Raw genomic sequence first — 13,956 nt, 5'->3', positions numbered from 1 at the left:
TACGCCTTCTGGAGTGGCCCAGTCAGAGTCCTGACCTCAACCCGCATGACCTCAAGAAAGCAATTCACACCAGACATCCCAAGAATATTGCTGAACTGAAACAGTTCTGTAAAGGAGAATGGTCAAGAATTACTCCTGACCGTTGTGCACGTCTGATCTGCAACTACAGGAAACGTTTGGTTGAAGTTATTGCTGCCAAAGGAGGTTCAACCAGTTATTAAATCCAAGGGTTCACATACTTTTTCCACCTGCACTGTGAATGTTTACATGGTGTGTTCAATAAAAACATGGTAACATTTAATTTTTTGTGTTATTAGTTTAAGCAGACTGTGATTGTCTATTGTTGTGACTTAGATGATCAGATCACATTTTATGACCAATTTGTGCAGAAATCTATATCATTCCAAAGGGTTCACATACTTTTTCTTGCAACTGTAGCTACCTCTAATAGCTATGAGGCCTGCCACTGCCTCAAAAAATAAAAAATACCTATTTATTTTTAGTTCCTGCTCACTGATCAGCGTGGCCAGTGTCAGTCAGCGCTTCTCCTGTACTCCCAACGCACTGTGTAATGAACCAGCCGCTGGGAGAAGAGCCTGAGTGACCAGTAAAGCGCTCGGTACAGGCAATGCAGGGGGTGGCTAGTTGACTGTATATAGGAACAGTTACATGCTACACTAGAACTGTCCCTATATATAGTTGAACAGCTTCTCCCTGCATTGCTAGTAGTGACCGCCTATTGCTCACTCAGACGCTGTTCAGTGAGCATGAACGAAATGTATATATTTAATCTTGTTAAGATTGTATTGTCCCCACTATATAAGGGAGCAGTGAGGGAATGTACCCACAAGCACCAGCCCAGCCTGTCTTCCTAGTTGGTCTTCCAATATCACATCTGTGAGTGGCAAAAGTTTGTGACCCTTTGCTTTTAGTATCTGGTGTGACCTCCTTGTGCAGCAATAACTGCAACTAAACAATTCAGGTAACTGTTAATTAGTCCTGCACATCAGCTGATTCTGCCACCATGCCTGATATTTAAAAAAAATATATAAATCGCCACCCCACACCCCCCCACACTTTTCACGCTCAGTATACTAATATTGAGCATTGGTACAGGGAGCAGGAGACACCAGAGTTTCTCAATAGGCGTCTCCTTCTCCTTGGCAGTGCCACGATCCAATCACAGTGTAGAGCGTCACAGCCAGGGAGAAAAACAAAAACTCCCCTTCCCCCTGGCTGTGACGCTCTCCACTGTGATTGGGTTGCAGCACAGCCAGGGAGAAGATCCCCCTTGAGAAAGCCTGGTGTCTCCTCCCTGTACCGATGCTCAGTATTAGCATACAGAGCGCAAAAAATTGGGTGGGGAGGGGGGGGGGTTGATATTTTAAAACGGACAGGGTGGCAGCATCAGCGGGGGGGGGGGGGGGTACCCCCAAAGTAAAGGTATTTATCACAATTTAAAACCATGAAGGGTCCTCTTTAAACTTCTAAGATTCTAACAAAGTGTCCAAATACTGCTTTGTCCTCCTTGCTAGGCAAAAAACAGGTGTCCCCAGACATCAGACCTATGACGCATCTCATTCATGCCTGTAATACTAGAGGTATCCCTGCCATAATGCTCTTGCTGGATATCCACAAGGCCTTTGATGACCTAGCCTGGCCTTATTTATTCTCTGTCCTGAGCACCTGGTGTTTCCCCACAGAGTTTACCTGGCTTCGTGTGCTTTATGCTAACCTCTAGGCATCTGTCCGCTATTAGGACTTTCGGTCTAAACTGTTTTCTATCCATTGGGGCATACGACAGGGATGCCCCTTGTCCCCTTATGATTTATATTGGTATTGGAGACCCTAGCTCTCCACATATGTAACAACCAGCCTCTATACAACACAAAATGTTTGTTTGCAGACATACTTCTGTTGCTTGCTTCCCCTCATACTTCTGTACCTTATTTACTCTTAGTTGTCCACTTTTGGGGTAGTATTAGTAGTGCTAAATCTAGGGATTGTAATACATCACTCCCAACATTGGTGGTTTCACAACTTTGCTCCAATTTCCCTTTTCAGTGTTCATTAGGACATCTGGGCTATTTGGATGTTAGCCTTACAGCCTCCAATACACTGTATTCCCACTACTATCTGCCTCTCCTCTTTAAATTGAGACTACTTTTGGAAAGCTGGAGCTGCTACCATATTTCATGGATAAGAAGAGTTAATTCTCAAGTCTTTCTTGCCTAAACTAGATCTATACATTTTTACAGATCATCCAGTTGTGGTTGATGTCTGATTTTCTTTGGAAAGGCTCAATTCCTAAGGTAGCATGCTCCACCTTATACAGTCAGACTCAATGGAGGGGTTTCTGTTCCAAACCTCTCATACTACCGAGATGCTCAGATTGCCCAGTCAGCCCTTTTCTATTTATCTATGGATGCTCATGTTTAGCTTTCCCCAAGGCCCTGGAAGCTGCCACCTCTTCAAATGATTTCATTCTTTGGTTGCCTCCAGATTCCCATCTACCATTATCAACCCTGAAATAATACATTCCCTCAAGGTCTGGGACTCGGAGAAATACTTGGCTCATCTAATCTCTCCACACCTACCACTCTTACCGATTTAAAAGAAAAAAAAAAACTTCAGTTCCCTCAGGGTAATGACTCATCTAGGGGCGTTTACACTCTGGACTGAAAAAGATCTATCAAAGATCTGCCATCTGCTTTCCCTTGAAGGTGTTTAATTAGGCTGCGTTCATACCAGCGTTCAGCCTTTCCGTTCTCCTGCTCCATTATAGGAGCAGGAGAACGGAAAGGACGGATTCGGCACGTAACTGAGCCTAAGGACCCCATAGACTATAATTGGGGTCCGTTAGGTTTCCGCTCAGAAGATGATTTTGGAGCAGAGACAAAAGTCCTGCGCGCAGAACTTTTGTCGACGGAAAGGCTGAACGCTGATGTGAACTTAGCCTCAGTTCAGCTCAAACATTTTACCTCTACCCTCAATAACGCTGCTAACGTTAACCTAATTTAAAACGTATTGTCTGCACCACTCACACGCTAGAGATCTTATCCAACAAATTACTCCATCCCAGTACAAATTCAGTTCATAGATCCTATCAGACCCAACTTTCTTATCTCCATGAAACAGATTTGGCACAACCTTCCGGCAAGCAATGGAAACAAATTGGGAAATCCACTTGTAAGAATACCCAAAACACACTGATGCTTAAAACCTCCCTCAATGTGCTACTTGATGGTATTAAGTGCCATCTATGATAGCCCATGCAGTGCCACACTACCCCTCTAATTGACTTCGCATTGACATCCTCTAAAGCAATCTGTTAAATATATGGTGGATATGTCCCTGGAAGAAAAGTCTTTGGATCTTGGTCTATTTTTTTTGCAGACCTAAAAATACATATGGTCATGTGCATGAGCCCTAAGTCTGTAATGGTGCACAACCTTTGGAAGGACACCTGGGAGTCACTGCCAAATAGGAGGATCCTAAAGCTCCCCACAAACTCCGAGACTGATTGTGTTTGTGTGTGTTTGTTTTAGTTTTTTCTCCTGGTTACCAAACAGATTACTGCGGATCTAGACGTCTGTGCAGTCAAAAGATGATTAGAATTTTAAAAGATTAATTAAAAACTTACTTTCATCTTAGTGGTTCGCCATGCAACATTTTTGAAAGTTAGGCATAATTGAATTGACTACCCCATTCCCGACCAGCAGCACAGATCGCTGCTGTCCATTTAAGGGACATCTAATGGAATTTCCTATTTTACTGAGGTGTTGCACTTTCCCTCCCTTTCTTTTATTCTAATATACACAAATCTAGACTGCCTTTTGGCCCGATTTGGAGGACTTCACTACAGTTTACAATATTAGTTGACCTTTTGTTATGCACACTATTTCCTGTTAATTACTTTTAGTTTTATCTTGCTTACTCTGAATTATATCCAGTGTCAAAGCTTGAATGAAATTGGAATTGTATGAAAATAATTGTATACAAATTTGGGGGGTCACTTATTCTACTGAAATAAGCCTATATTGGGCATATTTCAGCTGTAGATGACATTGCAACGGTAAGTTGTGACACAATCTGCGACTTCGCCCCGCTCACGCCAGGTCTCAAGTTGTGGGCAGGGGATGGACCGGTAGGCCTGTCTTATTCATCATTTTCTGCACCAGTTTGAGGCATACAAAGGTCTAAATGTAAGACAGCTAGGAAGCTCTTACATTTAGAATTGGCACTGGATGCACTAAAGTTAGAGAGGCCTGTACCTCTTCATAACTTCAGCAGAACCACTGTCAGCTTAGGGCTTTAAGACCAGTGTGTAAAACTACAATATTTTTTACTTTATGAGATGCATTCTACCCCCCCCCCTCCCCAAAAAAAAAAGGGGCAAAAAATGGCAGTGTCTTATAAAGCGAGTTTTTTTCCAGAGCTTAGTAGCTAAGTAGGCTATCTATATCCACAAGTGTCCTATCCTTCAGATCTGTATCTGTTCTCAGGGTGCATGCATAAGATTGCTGTGAAATGCAGTATAGGTAGAGGCCCTACTATTGGACCCCCCCCACCACCACCTATCACATAACCACCTATCACATAACCACAGTGAGGATGAGTTTGAGTACAGAAGTGGTGCTGCTCTATCCAATGCCTAAGGAAAAGGGAAACTGCCAAGCACTGTCTCCATCAGTCACATAGAAGTTACATGGAACTACACCACACTTGCTTGACCACTGCAACATTCCAAGTTGTCCTCGCAGGAATCATTCAGGAGGAGGAATAGGGAGGTGGCTCAAGATATAGATGTAACTATAGCCAGCTGTAGCACTCGGTATGGGGCTCAGAGGTTGAGAGACCCAATCAGATGCAAGAACATTGTAGGTTTTTATGCAGAATAACACAATATGGTGAGTTTTCTGATACGTGGTGCCATTATATATCTTTAATTACTACTACTTTATGCTGCTGTTTATAATTGTCTTAAACTAGGTGGTGGGGGCCCTATGAATTTGGTTAAGTGACTTACGTCCTTGGCTCAACTTTTGTCCTAGTGATCAGTGGTGTTCCCAACAGGTGTAGCCCACAGCAATCATTTAACACCAATAGGTGATAAATATACATTGTGGAAAAAACCCTTTTAAGAGCCTTAAAGGGGTTCTACACTTTCATTTAACTGATGATCTATCCTCTGGATAGATCATCAGCTTCTGATCGGCGGGGGTCCGACACCCGGGACCCCCGCCGATCAGCTGTTTGAGAAGGCAGCGGCGCTCCAGCAGCACCGCGGCCTTCTCACTGTTTACCGCCGGGCCGCCCGCCCACTGACGTCACGACTTGTATTAACTAGAGTGGACGCGGCTAAGCTCCGTTCACTTGAACGGAAGGTGACAGAATCCCTTTAATGCCGTAGAATAAATGGTCATACAGACAAAACGTGAGAAAAGTACACTCTTTTGCCATACGTGCATCTAAACCTATATCTTTGCATAATTTGTAAACAAAGTGTATTCGCCAAATTTTGAGCTCAAAGTGTGAACATACTGTTACTTTTCTAGATGTCCTATAATTGGACAATAGCAATATAAACCATGATACCGGGAATAAAGTAAATGGGCATTATTCTGCTGAATCATGTAATAAAATTCAGGGCTTAAGTTTTAGATAAACCTTCCTTTGACCTTTTTTAAAGGTGGTGACTTGTACAATATAATCGCCATTTAAGAGAGACTTTTTTTTATTGGATTAACGTTTAGCCTAAAGCTTCGGCTTGAACTTGTACAAATTGCTTTAGACAGATGAACTCCGCATGGTGTGTCTGAACTCCTGATGCTCCTGCAAGCTCATCCACTTGCCAGGACTTCCAATATTAAGGGACCCTTTTATATGGGCAGACCGACGATGCAGATATCAGGAATGAATTATTCATGCCTGTTCATTAGAGGAGTTGAAGGCTGCAGTTACATGCAGCAATCATCTCCTCTTTGTGGGGACCAGCCAATCAGTGGAACCTTTTTAAACAGGACAATTATCAGGAATGAGTGTTCATATAAACATTCACTCCTGATGATCCATATAGTTAGAACTTTTAGGGTCCATTCAGATGTCCACGTGAATGGGTCCGCATCCGTTCCGCAATTTTGTGGAACAGGTGCAGACCCATTAATTTTCAATGGGGCTGGAAAAGATGCATCCGCACTTCCGTTCTGCAAAAAAATAGAACATGTCCTATTTGTCCACAGACAAGGGCAAGAAAAGGCATTTCTATTTAAAGTGCCTGACATGTCCGGTCTGCCGGTGTCTGTGTTTTGCGGACCGCAAAACACTTGCAGATGTGTGAATGAACCCTTAAAAGGACCTTTACACATGAGATTGTGGTGGGATCTTGGGTATTGCACTTCATAATTCTGGCACTGAAAGGTCACAGAACAGGTCTTTGTGACTTTTTAGGTTTTTTGCACAGACATTTTATGACACTTTGGCATTCTACACCATACAGTCGTTTTTGAAAGTAGATGGGGGAAGTGGGCTTGGTTAGCCTGTCAAACTGAATTGAGCAACATTTATCAACTATGGCCAGTAATGAGCAAATTTCTGAAAAATATATTTATTTTTGGTCCAATTAGTCAGAATCAAGTTTGCAATTCGCTTTGAACCCGAATTGATTCTGCCCTAATGAAGTGCCTTAATCTCTATGGAAAGCTGTACATGACATTCAGGTCTCTCTCGTGAAAATTGCAAATCGAATCACTAGAAATTTAGATTTCTATAGAGTCCAAATTTTAGAAAAATTCCTCTGTGTGGCTTTTTAAAAAGTAGAAAATTTGTCTCAATCTTACTCCAATAAAGGGATGTCAACCATGTGCCAGCCGGGCCTGTATTGCAGCCTGAAAACAGCAGATCCACAATATACAGGCCCTGGACGTTTTTGCACTGCATCATGGATGTGGAACCATTCACTTGAATGTATTCGGAAGGTCTGGTGCGGAACGGACGCACTACAGAGTGCTTCCATTTTATTTATTTATTTATTTTTTTGTGGTGCGGAGGGACCACAGACCCATTCAAGTTGAATGGGTCTGGATAAGTCTGTGGAATCTACACTGATGTTGCCCGTGCATTGGGGAATGCAAATTGCGGTCTGCAATGCACGGAATGGGCAATTAACGGCCATGTGCATGTGCCCTTTGACTTAAAAATTCACCAAATTTATCAAACATCATGTGACATTTGGTATTCAATAAACAAATTTATTGTATTTTTATTTTATTTTTTTCCATTTCTTGGTAGGAAAACATGGAAATCACTGGGACATTCAAACAACAGAAATTTCGTCTTGTGGAGCAAGGATTCAATCCGTCGTTAATATCAGATCCACTCTACTTCTTAGATGATTCTCAAAAGTCTTATGTGCCAATGACCAAAGATATTCATGATAAAATCTTGAATGGTCAGTTAAAATTATAATTTTCCTTCAAGTGTCTGTGAAGCATACCATTCCCTCTGACTGAAATACTGGATACTGTGATGTAAACATTTCAGCCGATTTAAAAACCTGTTATCTATGCTCTATTGACTTTTTAAAGGGGTTATCCAATTTCTCAAACAGCCCCCCACCCCATAAGCCGGGCCACTGACGGGGGGGGGGGGGGTTCCGGGAGCAGCCAATGGCAGGCAGGGATGGGGATGAGCCTCCCTAGCATCACCGGTGACGCTAGGGAGGCTCGTCCCTGCTTGCCATTGGCTGCTCATCCCCGACACAGGATGTTTTCATCCGGGTACAGGGAGAAGCGGCGGTGGTGCGGAGACCAGGAGCGGCTTTGGGAGCGGGGCAAGTATATTCTCTGTGAGGGGCTCTGCACATGGGGGGGGTTTGTTTGAGAAAATGGATAACCCCTTTAATGGTGACTGCTAAGGCTGGGTAGACGTATTGTCCTTACATAATGTTTGTATGTATAATTAAGGCTATTGGCACCTTTTGAGTCAAATTTTATGATGGCATTTTACATTATATATTTTTTCAATTGGGTTTTATTAAAACTTTTCTGCAGTTTTACATGTGTTAAAAAATCTGTCTATTTGCAAAACTGTCAACCGATGGCTCATGTTAAGCCTTATCTCTGATATACTAAAATCTCATTCATAGCTAAACTCTCATCAAACTGATAAGAATATGGCTTGAACAGTTATTTATGAGGTCAGGAGATCAGAGATGAGGCTTCACATGAGCTGTCAGCTGAGGGAACTCAGGAGGGACAGTCTGCAAATAAACTGGATTATAATAAAAAAAAAAAATAATAATAATTGTCCACGTGCATCACAAAAAACTGCTGAAAATTTTAATAAAGACCAACTGGAGAAAATTATTTATCCGAAAATGTAAAACTGTTCTGAAGGTGTCTACAGCCGGTAAACATTTTTCATTCATACAATGACACCACTACATACTAAACTTGCTTATACTTTCATTTCATGTGTAATTTTACAATACTGACCAATATGGAAAATACTATTCCTGATTGTAGAGGTTGTCAGTCTCACAATTGTTTTTTTTATTTTACATTTTTAATTTAACTGTCAATTTATTCATGTTATGTTACAGAAATAGTAGGGATGTCTGTAGCTGACTCACAGGACAACTTCAGTTTTTGAAAATGTTTTGCTCAGTTTGTCAGTATTGAATTATTTTCTAGGAACCTAAGAAGCCAGAAGATTTGATAAAGATAATCTCTTAACAAATCAACTGTAAGCAGCATACATATACTGGCTAGTGTTGTAGCGGCTCAACTAAGATACCAAAACAGGACTGGTGCTTACCCCTAGGTATCTCCAATACCACCGTAAAGAAAAAGGAGAAAATGTAAAGATGGGGGGGCACTCTATAACTGGCAATACATGGACTATCGCAATAGTCTAAAAACCATATATTTAATGATATCACATCAAAAAACACACATCAATTATAATAAAAAGCATAGAAAAAAAATGGCCCTATAAGATGGATGTAAAATGCTGTAAACACAATCTATATACCCACTATAATGGTGCTATCCGTATATAGCTAACTATAGGTGGTATTATGCCACAACCTATACTGGTGGCATTATACATACCACGATAGATGGTCCTACTGAATAAGTGGTCCCCTATCCTGGGACGTATAGCAGTATGTATATTTAGGACCATTGATGTCCACTGTCTTCATGCATAGGGTGAAGTCCTCCAAAATGCCATATAGAGGAGGGTCACTGCTTATAATTTGTCATGCAGACCTTTCTAATCTGGAAATATCTGATATCCAGACCGTTTGGCCTGTGGGTTGAGACAAAATTTATAGCTGTATTCAGTACGTTACCAGTCCCGTATTAAAGATGTTTGCCCGCTCGGTATCTGGGATCCTTGACCGGGCCGTCCAGGAAGCACACTCTGAGCTGCAAGGACCTTTGCGGCGTCCCACATGGTCCGTAAGCCTCCCCGTGGTGTCCCACGTGACCGAGGCAATGTTTCCATTGATTCGCTTCTAAGGTCCCAGAGTCCGGAATCTGTTGTAGAGCGGCTGAGTATTCGCCAACTTTCTTTAACAAAGTCCACAATTAATGTAATATATCCGAGCTGGATCCGCTCAATATTGTCCCTTACTGTTCTGTACCAGATGCGTTTCGGGGTCGCAACTACCCCTTCCTCTGTGGATGAGGTGAATACTCAACGAATACTCAGCCGCTCTACAACAGATTCCGGACTCTAGGACCTTTTAGAAGCCAATCAATACAAGTTGCCTCGTAGGACGCCACGAGGAGGCTTACGGATCACGTGGGACGCCACAAAGGTCCTTGCAGCTCAAAGAACAAGTGTTTCCTGGACGGCCCTGGTCAAGGAGCCCGGATACCGAGCGGCCAAACATCTTAAATATGGGACTGGTAATGTACTGAATACAGCTGTAAATTTTGTCTCAACCCACAGACCAAGACCAAAATATCAGATATTTCCAGATTAGAAAGGTCTGCATGACAAATAATTCGAAGTAGTGACCCTCTATTATATGGTATTTTGGAGGACTTCACCATATGCATGAAGACTGTGGACATCAATGGTCCTAAAATATACAGATCGCTGGGCGGCTACTACTGTCCCCGACTGCACAAGATCCGGCGCATGCCCAATACAATTCTATGGGCATCGGCCTCTAGTATTACCCATTCCGAGGTGTAAGAGAGCAGCGCTCTGAAGCGCTGCTCTGAACAGTGCCCGGCGCATGTGCATACCGATGAGGCTGAAGCGGCCTCGAAGATGCTGACTGAACGCAGGCGCGATGTGATCCCGGCCAGTGAGGGTGCCGGGCGCATGCGCTAAAGATAAGACGGAGGCCGATGCCCATAGGATTGTATTGGGCATGCGCCGGATCTTGTGCAGTCGGGGACAGTAGTAGCCGCCCAGCAAAGTGAATATTGATGAGCTGGGCGGCGCTTCAAAACGGCAGTTGGGGGCGGCTGGCTGGGCGCAAGTGGAGATGAAACGCCGCCCCTTGGGCAGAATGAAGACGCTTCTACCAGGTTATAAAACTTCAGTTTACTGTATTTATAAGATGGACAGGGGGGATACTTATATGTACACTTATATATATTACACTTTAGAAGACCTGTACTGTCATATATATACCTAAATATGATTATTGAGCCTGTCAGTGTCCCTTTAAATATATGGTGTTTAGACTATTGTGATAGTCCAGGTATTGCCAGTTATAGAGTGCCCCCCCAGCAAGCATATTGTATATATCATCCTGGCTGTAGGGGCATAACTGAGCTGCAGAAGTTGCACTCGCACCTGCGTCCTGGGGGCCCATAGGGTTCCTCTGCTCCTTATGATGAGACTATAATTAGAAATTAGTAATACTTGGGGTTACGTTATAGATTTAAAATGGAGCCCAAAGCTTCAAATAATCTTTTGCAGGTACAGTTTCACATTATTTTTAGAATTTTTTATTTTTCAGAAAAAAAGCTAAAAATGCAGTAAGAAATGTATTTTTAAACAGGAGCGGTCAGATCTCCAGTCATAACTCTTCTAATAATATACCTCATGAATTAACAATTCTGGAACATCTTTTATTTTTAGAATGTTGCACTGTTTATTTTTTTATTTTTCCTATTCTTCCTGGAAACGTATGAATAAATTTCAATTTGTGCATTACCATTCTCCTGGTCAATGGGGAGTGTCCATATAATGCTGCATGAATTGGACAGTGGCCAAACTATGTAGGGACAAGACACGCTGACAAAGGGAATGGTAACACTTGTATTTTTTTACATTTCCAGAAGGAATAGGAGAGGAACTGTACAATGTGTAGCTCTACAAAAAAGCTATCCACACAACTTACAGTATAAAAGAGGTGACGGTCACTTTTTTTGGCTGCCATGTTACACCACTATATTGAGAGTATTTTGCCACGAAAGTAAATGCGGGCCAGTGTCCTTAGTGACTCATATCTTGTGGCCTTGTGGTTTTCTAAGAAGCAGGATGAATATGTTCCAGGTCAGTTTAGCAATGGGACTAGGTGAAGCCTACAGATCACCACACTGTAAGTGCAGGTGGCACCGGAGAGGGCGCATTTCACACCTCCTGTTATGCAGCGCTATTACTTACACATCAGTAAAGGCTACTTGTTACCTGTGATACAATTGTCTAATACATAACATCAATGTTCCCTTTGCACAGTATCATCTACAGTTTATCATCGTCAAATGTGTATTTCATACAGTTAAAAACTACATCAAACTGGTTAATAAGCAGAAAATAGAATTTCTATGCTTTTTGCATTCATTTGTAAAATGAATATTTGCAAAATCTGACTATTTGATACTGAGGACATTCAGATATGCTGTAACTGAGTCTAGTAATAAAAGCATGACAACAGTTGTATAATGTCTCCTTATTGATGTGACCTTTTCATTATTGGCTACTGTACCATGGACTATTATCACATGTGCTTCTCATGGTGTAGAAACTAGAGTTGAGCGGACACCTGGATGTTCGGGTTCGACGAGTTTGGACGAACTTTAAAAAAAAGTTCAGGAACCGAACTTGACCCGAACTTAACCCCAAACCCTTTTGAAGTCAATGGGGACCCAAACTTTTGGGCACTAAAAGGGCTCTAAAATAGTCCTGGAAAGGGCTAGAGGGCTGCAAAAGGCATCAAAATGTGCTCAAGAACAAGGCAACTGTTCTGCAAACAACAAATGTGGATAGGGAAATGACTTCATAAAATAAAATACAGAAAAAATTAAAAATAACAATCTGGATCTAGGAGTAGGAGGTTGAGGAGGCGGTGGACGTGGCGGTGTAGGTGTAAGCGGCGGTGAAGGAGGAAGAAGTAGCCAACACTGATTTTGTTGTGTGTTGCTTTTTTATTTTTTATTGGGGTATCCCCCCAAAATATTGGGACACATAACATAACAAAATAAAACAAAGAATAAGTGCACTTGAGTACAAGAATGGATGGTTGAGGCTGGTATAAATGTCTATTCTGCACATGGTACGGACAAGTCCTGTGGGATCCATGCCTGGTTCATTTTATAAATGTAAGCTTGTCCACATTGGCTGCGGCCTGTGATAATGCTCTCTGCCGTGCTAAACACACGTTCACACTATACACTGGCTGCAGGGCAGGTCAGCACCTCCAAGGCTGACAAAGCTTATCCACATTTTGGCCATGCTAACCCTGACTTCTCAGGTGCTGGTGGTGCCCCAGCTGCGTTGGCGACCTCTTCCTCCCCCTCTGCCTTCGCCTTGTGCTTCCACTGTGCCCCTGCTGTCAGGTGGGAATGCCATCAACAGCGTGCGCTTGTAGTCGTGCATCTTCCGATCAGTAACAGATGTTTTCACAAAATTTTGTTCCCTGTCAGCAATGCAGAGCAGGAGTTCATTCACGGCAAAAGGGGGTTCATGTTACCCAGCAATACAACAGAGTATTTTGAGAGATTTAGACCCCTGTCACCCAGGCACGGTTTGTATACCAAATATGGTAAAATGTCACCCGAGAATTGAAAATAATTTTTTCAATTAAGGGCACTAAAATTGGCACTTTTTTGCATTAAAATGGCTCTAAAATAGTCCTTCAAAAGGCTATAGGGATGTAAAAAGCAGTAAATGTGCTTAAGAGCATGGCAACTGCTCTGCAAACAATTGTGGATAGGGAAATGACTTAAAATAACTAAAAATTACAAATTATTAACCTGCAACGCGGAGAAGGAGGTGGAGGCAGCAATGGAGGAGGAGGTAGCCAACAATGTTTTTATTTTTTTATTGGGGTAGGTAGCCCCCAAAATATTGGGACAGATAAAAAAATAAAAAATAAAACAAAGAATCATTGCACTTGACTTGAGTACAAGAATAGATGTTTGGTGGTATAAATGTCTATTCTGCACAAGGTACAGACAAGCCTGGTTCATTTTAATGAACGTGAGCTTGTCCACGTTGGCTGTGGACAGACTGCTGTGCTTGTCTGTGACGAGGCCCCCTGCTGTGCTAAACGCACGTTCAGATAATACACTGGCTGGGGTAGACCCGTCATTAAGTACGTGTAGGCGTGGGCACACATACTGCTCCACCATGTTGGTGAAATGCCTCCTGCTAAGCCGTTCCATATCAGCTGGTGGTGCTGGTTCTTGTGGCTTGCTGACAAAGCTTTTCCACATGTCGGCCATGCTAACACTGCCTTCTGAGGTGCTGGCGGTGCCCAGCTGCGTTGACTACCTCTTCCTCGTCCTCTGCCTTTGCCTTGTGCTTCCACTGTGCCCCTGCTGTCAGGTGGGAATGCCACCAGCAGCGTGTCTACCAGCGTGCGCTTGTACTTGCGCATCTTACGATCACGCTCCAGTTATGGAATTAAGGACGGTACGTTGTCCTTGCAACGGAGATCCAGTGGCATGGCCACCCAGTTATCAGCACAAGTTAGAATGTGGG

At 42.7% G+C, this 13,956-nt stretch overlaps 1 protein-coding gene across 2 annotated transcripts in view; it reads left to right on the top strand.

Annotated features, from left to right (window-relative positions):
* SLC27A6 (solute carrier family 27 member 6) overlaps positions 1-9,285 on the top strand; it is a 67,160-nt gene extending 57,875 nt beyond the window's left edge. For both annotated transcript variants that reach the window (XM_044275859.1, XM_044275858.1), the window contains exon 11: positions 7,291-9,285. In XM_044275859.1, coding sequence (XP_044131794.1) covers positions 7,291-7,467 — 177 coding nt within the window. In that variant the 3' untranslated portion in view covers positions 7,468-9,285. The remainder of the gene's footprint in view (positions 1-7,290) is intronic.
* Positions 9,286-13,956: the final 4,671 nt, after the last annotated feature.

This window comes from Bufo gargarizans, chromosome 1 (assembly GCF_014858855.1).
Source record: "Bufo gargarizans isolate SCDJY-AF-19 chromosome 1, ASM1485885v1, whole genome shotgun sequence".
NCBI lineage: Eukaryota > Metazoa > Chordata > Amphibia > Anura > Bufonidae > Bufo > Bufo gargarizans.
This window is presented reverse-complemented; position numbering and strand designations above follow the sequence as displayed.